This window comes from Papaver somniferum, chromosome 10 (assembly GCF_003573695.1).
Source record: "Papaver somniferum cultivar HN1 chromosome 10, ASM357369v1, whole genome shotgun sequence".
Classification (NCBI taxonomy): domain Eukaryota; kingdom Viridiplantae; phylum Streptophyta; class Magnoliopsida; order Ranunculales; family Papaveraceae; genus Papaver; species Papaver somniferum.
Window position 1 is genome coordinate 13311073 of NC_039367.1, and position 17836 is coordinate 13328908.

General features: G+C 35.5%; 1 protein-coding gene and 1 long non-coding RNA gene across 4 annotated transcripts; both read right to left on the bottom strand.

Moving 5' to 3' along the window:
* Positions 1-4271: 4271 nt before the first annotated feature.
* LOC113319496 lies at positions 4272-7509 on the bottom strand. 3 transcript variants are annotated; one of them, XR_003345555.1, is made up of 8 exons: positions 7047-7509; positions 6051-6438; positions 5743-5886; positions 5520-5632; positions 5207-5401; positions 4957-5084; positions 4667-4846; positions 4272-4484 (listed from the first exon to the last, which is right to left on the bottom strand). It is a non-coding gene; the product is annotated as an uncharacterized LOC113319496 (long non-coding RNA). The 3 variants fall into 3 exon arrangements; XR_003345554.1 differs by lacking the exon at positions 4272-4484 and having other exon boundaries at positions 4516-4846; positions 5220-5401; XR_003345553.1 differs by lacking the exon at positions 4272-4484 and having other exon boundaries at positions 4516-4846.
* Positions 7510-8376: 867 nt separating this feature from the next.
* On the bottom strand, positions 8377-9480 carry LOC113315334 (kinesin-like protein KIN-7E). Its single transcript, XM_026563626.1, has 5 exons — positions 9213-9480; positions 9132-9151; positions 8946-9011; positions 8701-8825; positions 8377-8584 (listed from the first exon to the last, which is right to left on the bottom strand). Exons 1-5 carry the CDS (start codon positions 9448-9450, stop codon positions 8377-8379), a joined length of 657 nt encoding a protein of 218 aa, XP_026419411.1. The 5' UTR covers positions 9451-9480.
* Between the last annotated feature and the right edge of the window lie 8356 nt (positions 9481-17836).

Genomic DNA, 17836 nt, shown 5'->3' on the forward strand with positions numbered 1-17836 from the left:
AATGCAATAAATGCTGAAGAAAAAAAAAAATTGACCTGACAAATAAAGAGTACTAAAGAAATATAAAGAAAACTAATAAAGGGTGTAAAAATTTTAAAAAAATAATAATAGCAGGGTAAGAATTACCTGGCCTTCTTCAGGTGCATTAACAGTTTTTGCTTCAATAGTTGTGCCCCTGTGAGCTGCTTGTTCTCCCATGTTTTTATCAATATCAGCATTAGAAGAGGAAGTTTCAGAACTGGAGAGACTAAGAGTAGTGCTGTTGCTAGCTCTATGCCGCTTCCATAATCTCGTGTTTTCATCACCATCTTCAGAGCTTTGCTTGAGGAGAAAATCCATGTTCACAGGAATACCGTCTTTGGGTGGGACAAAAACAGTGTTCTTAAGAAAATTCTTTTGACTCTTTCTGAAGGTTGGTGCTTCAATAGATTTTGTAGAGGAAACTGTCTTTCTTAGGTTGCAGACTTTTCCAAAGAAATATGGATTTTCATGAGCCTTAACTAGGAACTCAGCAGCATCCTTGCATAAAACATTGCAATGTTTTATTATGTAGCATTCATTGCAGATACCTGGAGGTTGACGTTCATAGTAAAATTTAATCCGTCGAGTTAACCCTGCATTAGATATAGCTTTGACACCTCTTCTCAATGGATTAGTGAGATCAATGTTAACACAAACCTTCACTGGTACTCCACCCACAGCTGGTTCTATCTTAACAACTTCTCTCATAATTTCACTAATCTTTGTGACATCAAAAACATTCATGTGTTCTGGTAGTAGGAATTTTAGTTGGTTCCAGAACAATTGAAAACCCCATTTTTTTTCAGTGTAGATCATCTCCGGTATGTAGTCATGAACCACTAGCAGCTTCTTGTTAATATTCCAAGGATGTTCATCTATAACTTTGTTAAGCAAATCCCAGTTACTGAACTTGAAAATAAAAACATTGGGATCAATTTCGACTATTTTGAGATTTTCATCTGTAATGAAAGGCCAAGTAAAATGGATGAATTTTCAGACCATATCATGACTCGTTCTACCCTCAATGATAACTTTTCCAATCGCACTAGCCTCCCAGTTAGTTTCTTCAACTTCTTTCCCTTTATTGTTACTTTCTTGCTGAATAATAACAATCTCACTGGTGTCTCCCAGATCTAAAGTAGCTTTCTTGAATTTGTTAACCAATTGTCCAACTTGTAATGAGTTTTGATCTTCCATTTTGAGCAGCCACAAAGGCTTGATTTCTTGGATGGAGTTCAGGGAATAAGGTTTAAGAGTCTTAAGAGGAAAAACTTTATGGTTTTGACAATTAAACATGATAATATTGTTTCTTTTTTCCTGATTATGCGTAGTGATGGTATTGAATATTGACTTAGAATAACAAAGGAAAATGTAGCTATGAACATGGATGCAGAGAAAACTGATTAGCCATATTTTCCGGTTGACGTGGTAAATGATTTTTTTGAATTTTTTTGTGCGGACGTCAGGGCGGGCTTTGGTTCTAAAACAAGTAACTGAATTGAATCGGAGATGAAACTTCCTCCACAAATTGATGTTGATACTAACACATGATAAACATGTAATTAAACCATTAAGATTAGCAGACTCGGAAAACGCCATGAACACAACATGAAAAGTAGCAAACACCATTGTTAAAACAAAAAACTGTAACACATCTTGGAAAGCACCGGAGAGATTAGTCACATGGATAAATAACAACGATAAATAAAGAAGATAAAACAACAATAAGATGAAAAGGAAAAAACCAAATAAATAACAACAAAAGGTGCAAAATACTTGCTAATTCAAAGACATTGGTAAAGATTAACCAGAAGATCAAAGTATGATTAATAAAGTTGGATATAACAAAGAATAATCAACATCACAAGAGTTTTGAGAAAGTACTGAGTTAGAGTTGCATAATCGCCCGATTCACAGAGAAAGAATTTGAATGTAGTGAGTTTGTTTTAAAGAATTTTAGTAGTATCAACTAGAACACAAGTAAAACAAACTTGAATTACAGGACCTCTCCTTATGAGGCTTGAGAGGGGCAATACTAGATAGTCTAAAGCCCAATAAATAAGGGTGAGCAGTACCACCGAAATACCAGATGTGAAAACTACTACCACACCCATTTTTCAGATTTTTTTTCACTGTGAAACCCACGCCCAGAAATCTGAAGACGCGCACCCATTTTCTAGGGAAAAATTATTCTCAAACCCATAGTTTATAAAATTATTTTTCTTCTTCTTCTCTACTGTGAATTTATTCTTCAATTTCTTTTCTTCTTCTTCTTCTTCTCTACTATGAATTTCTTCACGCGCCGAATTTCTAATTTTAGTTTCCACAATCCAAAACTATTGAGGTGAAATCATATAGAGAAACTGTTGATATGGTTGAGAAGACAATTGGGGCTGCTGTAATCGGATTCACATTAAAAATTGCAAGTTAGGGTTGATTAAGGGGTTTGAATTTGGTGTTTTTTCAAGAAAGAGGTGAAGCTGTTATCAGATTCACACGAAGAAGATTAGGATCTACTGGTGACCGTTAATTGAAGAACACGGAGAAGAGATGGCTGTAATGGAACCGAAGATGGGTTATGATGAATTTGGTCTTACAACAAGGAATTAAACTTGAGAAATAGAATTCGAGAAGATCTGGAAGTGGTGGAATCTGATGGTGCTGTTTTGGGTCAAGAACAGATAAATGAAGGAGTTGAATTTGGGGGTTCGAAATAAATCTGTTAATTGAAGATAGTAATGAATCAGAAATAAGAAGGAGATGGACTCGAGTCTGTGATGGAATTGATGTTGTTATTGATTGAATTGTTGCTTCTGTTGAGTTTGAAGTACAAGCTGTGAAGAAGTTCGATCTTCTTCACAAAAAATGGCCTGAATTTAGTGGTGAGTCTGTGCTCGAATTGCAGAAATGGTGGTGGATTGTTGAATTGATATAGCAACTAAGAAGAATTGATGTTGGTTGAAGCTCTGCTGGTGTATGAATTGAAATGAATTAGATGAATGTTAGGAATTCTTACAGGTGAAGACCAAAATAAAGGCCTGAATTCGGCCGGAATAGCACCAGAAAACAGACATAACTCTGCCAGATTTTCTTACTGGCGAATTAAAAATTGGAGTTGATATTGCTCTGGGTTTGTTGTTGGTGACTGAGAGATAAAATGGAGAATTTGGTGTTCAAGGCTGTAGCTGTTGCAATGAGTGGTTTGTGTGATTTCTGGTAATAGAAGTAAATAGGTGTGGTTGAATAATCTGTTATGCAGCTACGTAAGTTGTTGCATAACCTGTTATGCATCTACAAAAATTGTTGCATAACTTGTTATGCAGTCCAGAAAATAGTTGCATAACACGCTGTGCATCAACTTATTTGTTAGTATCGAAGCCAACAATAAAAAAAGACTGCATAACTTGTCATACACCTACAATAATGTATGCATAACATGTTATGCAGTCGTGAAAATGGATGCATAACCTGTTATGCATCCGAAAATATGGCTGCATAATGCATCAATTGTATCTGTACGCACTAAAATCAACCAAAACAATGGCTACATAACCTGTTATAGATGCATAACTTGTTATGCAGTCGAGAAAATGGTTGTATAATTCGTTATGCGTCTGCTTTTTTCTGTTGGATTCAGGCATATACAACATTTTAGTGACTGCATAACCAAAATAATTGATGCATGAACAAAAGTATGGTTGCATAACATGTTATGCATCTTTTGTGGTGTATGCATTTTGTGTTATGCATCTTTTTTGGAGTCTGCATAACGAATATGTAGTCAGTTTTCGAAAATTTTCCTAAAAATGATGATCACCTCCAATTTTTTCGTGAAAAACAAAAATTTGATATTGTTGTTTGTACTCGTTGTGTAGCTCTCTTAAAAAGATTTCCAACGATATAAAATTTGTAAAATTCCAAAGCGTGGATTTTTAGATATGTTATATCCAAGTTGCGTTGCCAATTATACCCCTGAAAAATTAGGCTGCATAACGAATTATGCCTGAAAAAATAGTATGCATACCGAGTTATGTAGCTATTCTTAATAATTTCGGATAATTTTGGGTGTCACGGTACCTAAAATTAATTATGGGCCTGACAATGAGAATATTATTTCTTTTAGGTCTGCGCCTAATTTTCCCAGATGTGAAAACTACTAATAGAGGCAGCTATTTTCCCAAATAGTACTAAGAGAGATAATTTTCTTAGTTCTTCTTTTATAAGTTTGCTGGAAATTCTCTAATAGAGGCAGCTATTTGAATTTGGGTATATTATTTTCCTTCATGGATATTACTCCTTCCCTTCCAAAATAAGAGACATATCATGAAGCTTTACAACAGATTCAAGAATAGGTAGCTTTTGTAAGGTGTTCTAACTTTCCTAGTGAAAACCTTTTTTGTTTCTTTAGCTTGCTTGTTCTGTCCTTCTCTTGCAGCCCCACTTCCCATCCATCTTTCAAAGCTCTCAAGCAAAACGAAAACATGACACGGTAAGTGGATGGATGACAACTTAGGAATGTTCAGTTAAGCAATAAGGAGTAAAGGCAAGAAACGATGAAAATTCATGATGACATGAAAGATGTATTATGCTTCAAAAAAACAACAAGATGGTTTTAAAAGCTTAATATAAACAGAGTCGGTCTCACTAGTCATTCGGCTGCTTCTTCCTGGTTTTGCAACAGGATCCTGGTCCATGTTTCCATTCTTTGCATCGCCATCCTCACCACGTTTCCTACTGATTTTCTTCTTGGGCTTAATGTCACTTTGTAACCCAATATTATTAGAGGGTACAGGCGAATCCTTAGATGGTTCAAACTTCAAACAACCTGATTTCATATATAAATATAAAAAAGCCACTGTTAATAACTACAAGTGAAAAACCTTTCCATGACACAAAACAAACTAAAAAGGTTAATATATAAAGATCAGGTCTTACTTGTCAGTAGGTTGCTCCTTTTCAGGTTCGACTCCAGCAACATCCTGATCCATGTTTTTAGTCTTTGCATCTCCATCTTCACCATGATTCCTTCTATGCTTTTTTTAGGTGTGGCATCACTCTCTAGCCTGTTACCAGTACATGGCACAGATGAACTTTTAGATGCTTTAAACAACCTAATTTACCAAATAACAAGAGCTGTAGTGAAAAACACTAAAACAGTAACATGAAAGCAATTTATGACACGCACATGCAATACATACAAAGAAGGTTAATGTAGGCGGATCAAGTCCCACTTAGCAGTAAGTTGCAAACCCACTGGTTTGACTTCAACATGATCCTGATCGATGGCTTCAAGTCTTAGCATCTGCATCACCTCCAAGATCCCTTCTATTTCCAATATCAGCCAAAATGGCACAGATGATTTTTAGATGGATCAAACAACCTGATTTTACAGATAATCAATAACTGTCGTAAAAAAAAAATAACAGAAAGAAAAGGCATTTTACGACATGCTCATGTGAACAAACAAAAAAGGTAAACCAATGCAGATCAGGTCTCACTTATCACTAGGTTGCTCCTCAGGTGTAACTCCTAAGCAATATCCATGTTTTTGGGCTCAACATCACTTCCTAGCGTGATATCAGTAGATGGCACAGATGAATCTTTAGATTGACTGATAAACAAATAAACAAGAGCTAATGTGAAAACAACAGCAAAGTAGAAAACACATTTGTATGACTTGTGAAACAAACAAAATGGTACTATAAACAGCTAAGGTCTCACATGGCAGTAGGTTGCTCCTCCTTAGGCTTGAGTCCAACACGATCATGATTTGTTCAGTCTTTGCATCCCCATCTACATCATACATTGCTTTCTTACCCAATATTAGTTGACGGCATAGAGGAATCTTAAGGTGGTTCAGATATCCTGATTTTACCAACAAAAAGGATAAGGGAAAAGGTATATTTACACTACTAATACTTGAGAAAACTTTCATGGAGACGGGAGACTTATCATTTACAATGTGCAGTTTTTGTTCTCCATTAATTGAAAAAAAACAAAAAAATAGATATGCATAAGAAGTATCTCACTGTTTTGCTTTGCTGACTCTTGAACATGGCTATCCTGGTTCAATTTTCTTAATGTGCCAGGCTCACTGCTGCCACTACCCTTCTTGCTTTCCTTAGCTAGTTGTATTTCAGAATTACAGTCAGCTTCTTCTTTACTCCCAGTCATGGCTTTTTTCTTGGACAACTCAGAAATAGGATCATTCTCGGAAACCTTCCAACTCTCGCTGCAAGGTTTCCAAAATTATCCTGGACAACAATCTCTTCATCATCGGCATAAAAAAATGATCCTTGACAATAATCTCTTCATCATCGACATCTGAGTCGCTTACTAGGTAATTTTCCTTAGAGCGTTTGCCGTTCCCTTTCATATTTGCAGGTTTTTTGTCATCATCTGTCTCCTCAATTATCACTGCGTCAAATGAAACATAAGGCAACACAAATTTATAATCAGAATCGTAAACATACATATCTGCCAAATAAAATTATTACTCGAAGACGCACATTTTTATTCAATTTTTGCAAGGGAAAATCAACATCAGCTGATGAAGGAAGCACTTCAATTAACATAACTAATACTAGAAAGCATATCCTTGATATGCCTCAAAGGCCTGACCGAAATCAATTGTCATGAGAAAGTATATGCAATACAAACTTGATGGCTTCTATTTGGCCCAAAACCACAATAAAGAAGTCAAGATTGAACATGCTAAAAAAGAAGAAGTCATGATTGAACCTATGATTGTTTAATCAAATGGCTTTAAAGTTTCAATTTTTCATAATAAATGTAGTGTGTTCTTATGTCTATGTTAGTGTTGCTCCTATTCTTACTGGGTGAGGGTAGCACAACCTGTAAAGGATACCTATGGACGGTCTTACGGAAATTGCATCATATAGCATTTCAAACACTACGTCGGTAGAAGTCATACACAGCATTATATCCATAACTGTACTATCAAAGAAACCAAAATAAGCCCAATATAAAACCTGCAATCATTTCTAAAAGGTTAGTAATTATACCTTCGCTCGTACGGCCTTTTGATGGTGAAGACATTTATAAAGTCATCAAATTTATCTTCCTCTAAACTATCAGCAGACTGATCGGCCTCGTTATCAGTTTCAACAGTATCCTCTCCATAAGAATCACTTTTAACAAAAAAAAAAAGGTTTAAGCCAAACAATAATTGAAGCAAATAACGTATCAAGACGTTAGCAGAATATATAGTTTATCCTTAAACTCATGACATAACGGCTGCGAATCATCACTGTCTCCTTCACCATTACCACTCCCACAATAGAACCCAGTAAGGTGAACACTTCGAGGTCCAAGCACTGAACAAGTCACTGCATCTTCCGCGTCAAATTGAAGATTCAAGCTGATGATTTCATCTTGTCTGGCAATAACGCACATAATAAAACTGCACATTTGTCACCTACATTGCACTGAACTACAATTCTCTTTGCTTAAGAGGAACTTAATGGAATTGCGATGCGATTCACCAAGGAAAGATTCAAATCACCCAGGGTTGCAATGAGACGAATTCATTTATATTAGAAGAAAGCTGGAAATAACAAAAGAATGTACCCTGAGTAATTGAATCTTTCCTTGGTGAGCATCAACACCATGAAGAGTAAGGGCTTTCCTGGTTTGATTTCGATACCTGAAATAAGTAACAGAAGATCAAACAAACATCCAATAAAAGAATTCCTCAATCAAACTACTTATAAATACTTACAGGAAACAGAAAAGTGGAAATGATTATACTAATTAATTACCCAAAAAGACATTATGTCTGAAGTTCAGATCAGAAATCGCCTTCTGTGATAATCAATTTGTTGCAGACTTCATCCAATCTTAGAGACGACTTTTTTCTTTCCGTCCCTTAGAGCAACTGCAGTGGACGAGCAAACCTATAATTATGGTCCAGGGACGAGACGCAACGGGACGGAGTAAAGACTAAAATCTGGACCAAAACCAAATTCCAGACCATATTTGGTCTGGGACCAAGACCAAAACTATATATAGTGGAGCGGAGGTATAATCACCGTTTGGCATCGGGCGTGTATATAATCTACGCCTGTTGTGAAACGTACGTAAAGTCACCGCCCCATAAACAGGCGTGTATATAAGTTACGCCCGGTTCAGGCGTTGATAAAATGTTCGCCCGTTGGGACGTTGATAAAGTTTACGCCCCACGTCAGGCGTTCATAAAATTAACGCCCCATTCAGACGAAGATTATACAAACGCCCCAGCCCGGCGTTGATATTCTGAACGCCCCACGCCAGGCGTATATATAATCAACGCCCCACGCCAGGCGTTTATATAATCCACGCCAGGCGTTTATATAATCAACGCCTGGCAGTTAACGCCCCAAGCTTTGTAGACACCTCTTTTGCACAACTTGCAAATAAGAGGGTGTTTTTTGACTGTTCAAGATGGTTTCTCGCAGGACTAATTGTACATATAATTGCTGTTCTTTCATTGCCTCCTAAAGAAGGTTGAAGTATACGTGTAAGCTTAGAATCTCTGTAAGGAACATGTCCATTTCTTCCATTGCTGCATCCGACGATAACATATAAATCAATAGCAAACATTAATCATTTCACTGATGCTGCCTAACACGAAAGAAAAGCGTAACAAGAAACAGTTCAATGAAAGAAAAGTTTAGCAACCTTAGCTTGCGAATAACCGTTCCTAGAGTAAGCAAACTGCGATTTATGTGGCAACCTTCTTTCAGTCTCGTACCAGCTGATAATGCTTGAGATGCACGTTCGCTTCCCGCCAGATCAACAAAGTTCTGTACTCAACCAAACCCAGAATTCTTGATAATCGTTTCAGTTAATTCAAGGAACAAGAGCCATTATTACTAAGAATCACATGAAATATTTAATGCAGAAGTAACATTTGCAATTCATACCACACTAGCCGAGAGAGTGGTTGAGTTGTCCTTCCCTAAAAACTCATGTGCCGAACTTTCAACTGTCTGCGTGGTGAGATGAAGGAGTTAAAAAGCTACAAACCAGTTTCAAAAAGAAGCCCAATTTCAATAAAAGAAGAACAAAATTACCCAGAACTTGAAATCCTAACAATCTAAAGAACATACACTAAGAGTAAAACAAAAGACTTCAACAACCAAAAAATGCACAATTAAGAATGAATGAAGATAAGGTGTTTGGATAATTACCCAATGTATAAGCAGTTGGATACATTGATCTTTCAGGAATACTATTCTTGAATATAATGGTATTATCACTAACACATTCCCAATCAGAACCATCATTATTATTCTTACCAATCTCTCTAGCATTCAAAGGTCTTAACCTAACTGAAACGAAAATCTTCTCCTGAGATGATGAAATATCTTCCATTTCAGTTTTCTCCCACTGCATTACAGTTTCTTCACTACCCACTGAACAACCCATTATCTTCTTCTTCTCCCCAAACTGATAATAACCAAATAAGGAAAACTCATAACAAGCGTATTCAAGCGTATTCAGGCGTTGATTATACGTACGCTTCATTCAGGCGTTGATTATACGTTCGCCACACCAGGCGTAGATTATACAAACGCCCCTTCTCCGAGCGTGAAATATATGTACGCCCCACAACAAGCGTATTCTTTACCAACGCCCCACAACCAGCGTTAACTATATCTCCGCCCGACCCAAACGAAGATTATACCAACGCTCCACATGCAAGCGTGGATCATACATCCGCCCGACTAAATATACTCCACTGCCTTAACGTGACACTACAGACTAAACTCAAATTTGATCGTTTGTTTTGGTCTTTGATCTTTGGTTTTGATCGTACCACTGTGGACGCTCTTAAACCCTGATCAGAAATAGCGCTGGACTAGTCTTTAAAGACGCAAGCCACGCAAGTCCCCGTTTATGTAAGTGGTGCTACGGGTGGTTTCCGAATGGCATGATTTATAAAGGGGATTTTATTTTCTTAATAGGAAAGGAGATATTTTTTTTTTTTTTTTTTTTTTGGATAATCAACATATTTTAATTCATTCAAATCAAAATCGTGATTACATGTTCGCTTACAAGAATAACAAAAATATCAAAATACAAAATAATCAAAACCCTAATATAAATAAGGACATCAACCACAAATAGATCGCGAAGAGAAAGAGCGATAAACAATAAAGATATCCAAAAGAATTTTATGTATAAGGGAGAGATGATGGTATATCCGGAAATAAAATCCGACTATTTAATCTGATTGTAGTCTTCTTCGATAAGAGATGCTCCTAATACAAAGGAGTACTTTTTCCATAAATTTGTCGATCTACACGAACATGGATGCCGATTCAAAGCTATGTCGTGATGAATCGTTGATGTTTTTGAATCAAGAACTGAATAGCAAGCCACGAACCAGCCATTAAAATTTGAAAACTCTCCCCACAACGACGAAGAAAAATCGTCCTAAAACGACGAAGAAATATGTCAAAAGACACCAAAACGATGTAAAAACATCTTATTCAGTTACCTAATACCAAAAACTTTAAAGAAAACAAATCCTTACTCAGATCTGGTCCATGAACAAGACGGCTCTAGGATTATTTTTTTTTTCTTTTGATAAAGAGAAGAGGAAGAGAGAAGGAAGAGCTTATCTATAAACGATTACTCTAATGAGATATTTTAACCAACTAGAAAAAACAGATACCCACACATTTTACTTGTTCTAGTATTTTTTTCCGGAGAATTTGCAACATCATTCGACTCTCTTGGCACATAAATGCATTTCTAAGATTGAAAAAGTTTTAATACCTCGTTACAATCACAGATGACACTATTGTTAGTCCATCTAATAGAAAAAACACTACCATTTATTGTTTTGACCACATTCTGGCAATCTCCTTCCAAATGCAAACAATCTACAGCAGCCTCCTTAGCCAACTTGAGCAATCCAACGATCAAAATCTGTTAGCATTTATGTAATGAGGGGGGATTCATGGACACTCTTAGATGGACAAGGTTGCGCCATTTTATCCGGAAAACCCAAACGAAAATGAATTTAAGTGTAATATTTTGATGATATGTTCCTCTTATAAGACTCTACATTCCTACGAAAAATGAACACAATTCGAGATGTATAAAATGACCGTCTACTCCTTTGAATATCAGCCGTTCATGGTGTCTTCCTTTATAAACTATGTCAAATAGGTCTAATTTATTCACTTTGAAAAAGAGATTAGCAAAGGTTTCACCTATTTACCACAGATATTTTTTATATTTATCATCTACCTCAATTCTAGTTTTCAATTCTATTTTTCCTATTCTACCACCCAAATTAATTTGACTATAGCTATTATAATCCTTATTTTATCTTGTCTTTAATCTCTCTTTATATTAAAAAAACTATTAAAATAAAAACTACTAGCCCTAGGTTTGGATTCTATTTAATCATAGTACACCAAAAACTCTTTACTTATTTTTCTTTTAACATCGCCGAATTAATCATTGATTAGTCCATTATTGAGAATCTAGAGCAAAATATCCAAAGCTTAGATGAATCCAACATCCAACAAAATCTTATCAATTCTACTGAAAACATGTTAGGTTGAGAAGAATCCAACATCCAATACAATTATATCAATTATACTGAAAACATGTGGGGTTGAGAAGATTTGGAGGTAAATAATTGATCTATAGAGATGAGATAGTATCAAAACATTCCAAACTAAGAATATGGATCTGTGTTGGTGATAGTTTTCATGTCAATACGATTTTAAGAGATATCTTAGAGTCTATACAGTTTACAATTATGATCAAAAAATGATTATTGGGATACAGTCAAACAAAGGGCGTTTTCTCCTGGTAGAGCACCAGAAACAATGTGAATGATTAAACTCGAGACAACGATGATAAAAAAAAAATAGTTGTATATAATTTGTTGCGAGACTATTGTGAAGTCTTATAAAGAAGAAATTGGTTATCCCTTGAATATAACTCATTGTACGTAGATGTACAACTTCAGATTTCGAAGGTAATAAGATCGAGTTATAATTATCACCCACCGTGTTTGATTTGTTTTTATTCGTCTTTTTTTTTGAGCTCGTCTCTGAATTCTGGACGACCGGGAGGTACTAAATAAAAATTCACTGAGTAGTATTTAGGGAATACGAAAAATTCTCCATGTGGTAAATAGGATAATTAGGGGTGGGAGTTAAAGGTAGGTGATAAATAAGAAAAGTCTGGGTGGTAAATAGGTAAAACTTTAGCAAACTGAAAAAGGGAACCCACAATGGAAATTTGTGGAGAAAAAGCTATACGGTGGGATAGTGTGTCGTGTGGTAATTTTCTGGGAAATTTTATATTAAAAATAAAAAAGTGGAGGGATTTTTTAAAATTCAAAATAATAAAAAATAATTTTATAATATCCTACAAACAATTTGTCGTCCAACTTTATTTATTTATTTATTTATTTTTATAATTTTTTTGGGGGTTTTATTTATGTCTTCCAGATTGTTTGTCGTTTGGGTTGATTTTTGGTCATCCTCTAAATATTCTTCATGTGGTGAAAAATACCAACCACTCCTTCATATGAAAAAGTGTCAAATTTGGTTAATTGGCAGTCACTCCTTTATTTCAAAGGAGTGAGACTACTCATATCCCTTCCTCTAGGACATTTACTTTCATGTTAATTTTTGATAGAAAACTAAATCCATTAACTAAAATGTGGTTGAAGTCATACAGGGAAATATATAACTTTCGAACTAGAAGGTGTTTCTCCGTCGGATATATTAAGTATCTCGTAAGAAAAGTTGTAGGTTTCATCACGGTTATCTTACTGTTAAACAAAATTTTATTAAGATATTTGGTAGTGTTATAACATTGCTCGGTTGAACCCTCCAAGCATTGGTATGTCAAGGTTGATAGTCATATTTTAGTATCAAAACTCAAAAGTTGCTTGATTAGATTACTAGAGTCAACTTTGTTAGGTTAGATTAGGAAGTCTATATATGTTGAGACATACAAGTATTACTCTAAAGACCTGAAAATTATGATGACGTATCGACATCACCGAAGACATCATCCTTCTACTTTAGGTTAGTAATACAAGACCTGACTTTTTTCCGTTTCTATATGGTTATTTTCAAGTTGTTTAGATTTTAAAACATAACATGTGAAGTTATATACATGAAACTCTAGTATTAGAGACTTGATCATCTTATTATGATCAAAGTGTCAAGAAAGAATATACAAGTTGTTTTACAACTTTGGTATATTGAGTTACAAAGTATAGCGTTTATCTTTTGAAATTCATAATTGAGACATAAACATTATATTTACAACTTGTTAATAAATTATGTAATGAAATTAGGATTTATTTCATGCCTAGAAAATTATGTTTGATTACATATGTTTAAGGAGTGGACTTAAGAACTTGTTTTATAATTGAAAGAAATCAAAATGAGCTCGGTTGAACTCACCAAGCGTTGGTATGTCAAGTTCGATTATCATATTTTAATATCAAAACTCATCTAGAGTCACTTGCTAGAGTCAACTTCGTTTAGGCTTAGACTAGAAAGACTAGGAATTTTGAGACATACAAGTATTACTCCGAAGATCCGAAGAATGTGAAGAGGTAACGAACTACAACGACGATATCATCCTTCCACTTGAGGTTAATAATACCGACTTGAACTTGTTTCATTCCTAACGTATCTTTCAAGTCGTGCTATATTGAAAACATAACTGTGAAGTTGTATATACTGTATATATTGTATATTATAATCTAGTGATGTGACATGATCATAACAATATGATCATAGTATTAAGGAATTAGACTAAGAAGTATAACGCTTATCTTTTTAACTTCGTAGATATGACATCGACATAATCTTGTATATAGTGTTATGATTATGTGAATGGTTATGGTGAAGATTTCATCCTAGGAAATAATGTTTTACATTTGTTTAAAGGAAGTACATTCATGAACTTGTTTTGTGAATCGAAAGGGAAATCAATAGGATTATTAGTCTTGATATTCATTGCATATCTTTGGATGACCAATATGTGTGAGTTGGTAGAACCGATCTTAACTCAGGTTATGTATCTTGGTATAACCGATCACAATGCCTAGACTTATGATTTGGTATGACCGGTCCTGGTACTTAGTGTATCCAATCCTAAGTAATCACCATGAGATGGTGTGACCGATCCTTGTAATTGGTGTGAGCGATCATAAGTGTTATGTGACCGATCCTAGTGATTGGTATTACCGATCCGAACCCATGTATGTGACTTGTAAGGACCTATCACAAGTAACCATTTTGATTTGGTATAACCAATCACATAGTATCTTGGAATACTGGAAAACCAATTCTAAACTTGTTTGGAAGTGTGGTATAACCGATTCCAAGAAGCAAATCCATGTAAATATGAAATAAGGATTTATAGTGAAAAGATGTCAACATACTTTGAACACGAGCAGTAATTGTTGAAAGATATTCCTTGGTACTCAATGTGATCCCGTGCCGAAATAAATTAAGAATCTTTTAATTAAGGTTTTTGATTTTATATGCTTTAATTACCAGGAATCAATGCATAGCTCTAGAGAATAAAAATTAGTAATGTGCATCTACTAATTGGAGATTTTATATTGAGAGATTTCAGAAACATTGGACCAACATTTATTGGAATTATGAAAAACGAATTTTGTCGTTCATTGCATATCTTGAGAATATTTTTGGTTTTGGAAATTCCTTGGTGTCCAAACATCTTTGGTCTATAAATACCTAAGTTTGCATTTCTAGCAAACTATCCTAAGAGCCAGGAAAACTTCATTTCTTGTTGTTTCTGGTGGAGCCGTCTATTCGGAGAGGAAAGTATCCTAATTAGGTGATCTCTTACGACCACTCGTTTAAAGACTTCTGTAGGATCAAGAAGATCTACGAATACCGTTGGTGGGAAACTAGATAACTGCACTGTTATTAGTTTTCGATTAGATTTGATTGACTAACGGTTGTTGAAACTTTGGTTGCACCTGGTTTGTTTATTCTTGAGAATCTTTGATGGACACATTTTTATGTCTGAGTTATCCTCAATGTGACTATATTGTTAGTGCTCGATTTTTGTACTAATTATTATTTTTTATGTGTGTATAGGTTTTTTGGAGAAATAAACTCTTATGGAAAAAGTTGCTCGAAAAGTGGGTTTTGGACCCCCCAATAAAAATTACTAAAGGCACCCAAGAGGCACCCCGGAGGAGTGTTAAAGGCGTCATAGAAATGTGTTGGAAACACCCATGAAAAAGTGCTAAAGGCACCCCACGAAAAGTGTTAAAGGCACCCTCATTTTGGATAAGGGCACCCCCGGTGTTAAAGGCACCCATGTTTTGGATCGGGGCACTCCATCTTCCCAAATTCAAAAACTCAATTTGGTGGGAAAATTGGTTATTCACGGCACAAAATTAGGGTTTGAATTTTGATCATGTTCTAGGGAGATTCAAAGGCCGAAACTCATTGGATTTGTTTATTTCGACTCAAGAGGGCTGGTAATGGTCTTCGTTTGGACTAGAATTGGCTAGAATGGTGGATTCAAACATTGAACAGATTCTCGGGTTTATCTTCCTGCGAAAACCCCATTAAGAATTCTGACAAGTTTGAGTGAGACTCAAGCGCGCTGGATTTGGTTGATAAGGGTCTGTTTGGACCAAACAGGGATGGTAAGGACCTTGGATTCGAGTGGATTTGGTTGAATCCTCGGGATGAAGAAAACAAAGGCGTGAGGTTTCAGGGGATTGTTTTACTCCTTCCCTTGTTTCTCCGTGGCTTGCGTGTGATACTGAGGGAACTAAGTAGCTAGGGGTAATATGCTTGGTCTCAACTATACGAAGTTGGTATTAGATTTTGTATAGCGTCTTAATTCTGAGAATATTCAAAACTGGACTAGGTCCCGGGGTTTTTCTGCATTTGCAGTTTCCTCGTTAACAAAATCTTGCTGTGTCTTTTACTTTGATTTCCACATTATAATTATTATTATAATTGAGTAAAATACACAAGTACGTTAACTCTGTAATACTTGATAGTGATCCTATAGAGTTTGGTTATTACGGAACCTATTATCAAGTAACAGACTTTGTTGTTGTATTGTCTCGATCTTGTATCCATAGTCAATCGCACAAGTTATCTTGTTATCATATTGTCTCGATCTCGTATCCATAGATAATCACACAAAGTGTGAACTGAATTGTCGTATTGTCTCGATTTTTTCCATAGATGATCATATTCGGTAAAGGACTTATAAGTTGAAATAAAAAGATTATGATTGAAAAACCGGGGGTCTAACAACTACACACAGTATTTCGTTTAGGCAATCTGTATGGACGAAGTCCAATATATTTCTAAGAGAATCAACTAGACAGTCAGACTTGAAAAAGAGAGGGTCTAACAACCACACCCAATATTTCGTTTAGGCAATCTGTATGGACAAACTCCAATATAATTCTGATAGCACCAACTAATAAATCCATCTCAACCAAAAATATATCCAAGAGTTATATCTCTGTCTCTTAATGTAATCAGTAAATCAAACAGATAGAATCTGTGAACCTGATTATTATACGAAACAACTTGTACGGTATCAAAAACCAATATCCAAGTGTCAATCAATTCAATCAACAACCAAAGGTTGGATGTCATATGTCTAGCCTTGTTAGGTTAATATGTGGGGTGTTCCCATTCATGGGTGTATTAATCTGTGGGGTGTTAATCCATAAACTAGGTGTATCTAGCCTTGTGTGTTAGTGGTCGGTTTTAGCTGATAGGATTGCGACAGGTGTCTCTAATCCGTTTGTCCTCGTTTATCATCTCCTGAGTAAATGAGGGTTTAAATGTGTAAGAACAGTCTTTGCGGATGCTTAAGAAATTTAATGAATATTGCTAGTTTAGCTTAAATCTCTTATTCTTCCCTCTAAGGATGATTCTCTTGAATCATATTTCTTCTATCTTTCATTTGGGTGTTAATCTTGTTGTGGAAACACAACAATTGGTATCAGTAGCCATACTTTCCTATCATGGGTGGGGATAAGAATCCTACAATCAAAGAAGTGAATGAGGAATTACATCAAGTGGAGAACTCGTTCATGGAGAAAATGGCAAAAATCAATAGTAGATTAGATAAACTTACAACAACAAATCTAGAGTTCAAATCATCAGTACTGACTAAGAAAGACTTCTTAAAATTCATGGAAGCAAATCCAAACAACAGAACTGAAGATTATCGAGATTCAACTGGTGAAGGGTCTCACTCTCATAATATGAATCAAGGGGGAATGATATTCAATATACCACATGGGAATCGTGATTTGATCTACAACCCTCGAGTTCCAAAGATTGATTTTCCCAGATTTGATGGAGAAAATCCAAAAGGATGGATACAGAAATGAGATCGATATTTTCTTCTCAACAACATTAAAGATGAAGGCCAAAAGGTCATCATGGCAGCTATGCACCTAGAAGGAAAGGATGATAAGTGGCTGACAAACTTACAGTCTAGTAGATCCATCACTTCTTGGTATGAACTAGCTGAACTTGCTTCTTTTAGATTTGAAAATCCTGCTAATGAAAATATCTTGGGAATATTCAATAAGTTATCACAAACTACCACAGTAGAAGATTATTTTGAACAATTTGAGAACCTTAAGGGTTTAATGTATAGACAATATCCTATGTTGAATGAGCATTACTTTGTTATGAGCTTCATTGGAGGGTTGAGAGATGACATTAAACACTCAGTCAGTATGTTCAACCCTCCCACCTTAATGCAGGCATTCTCTCTAGCTAGAATGCAA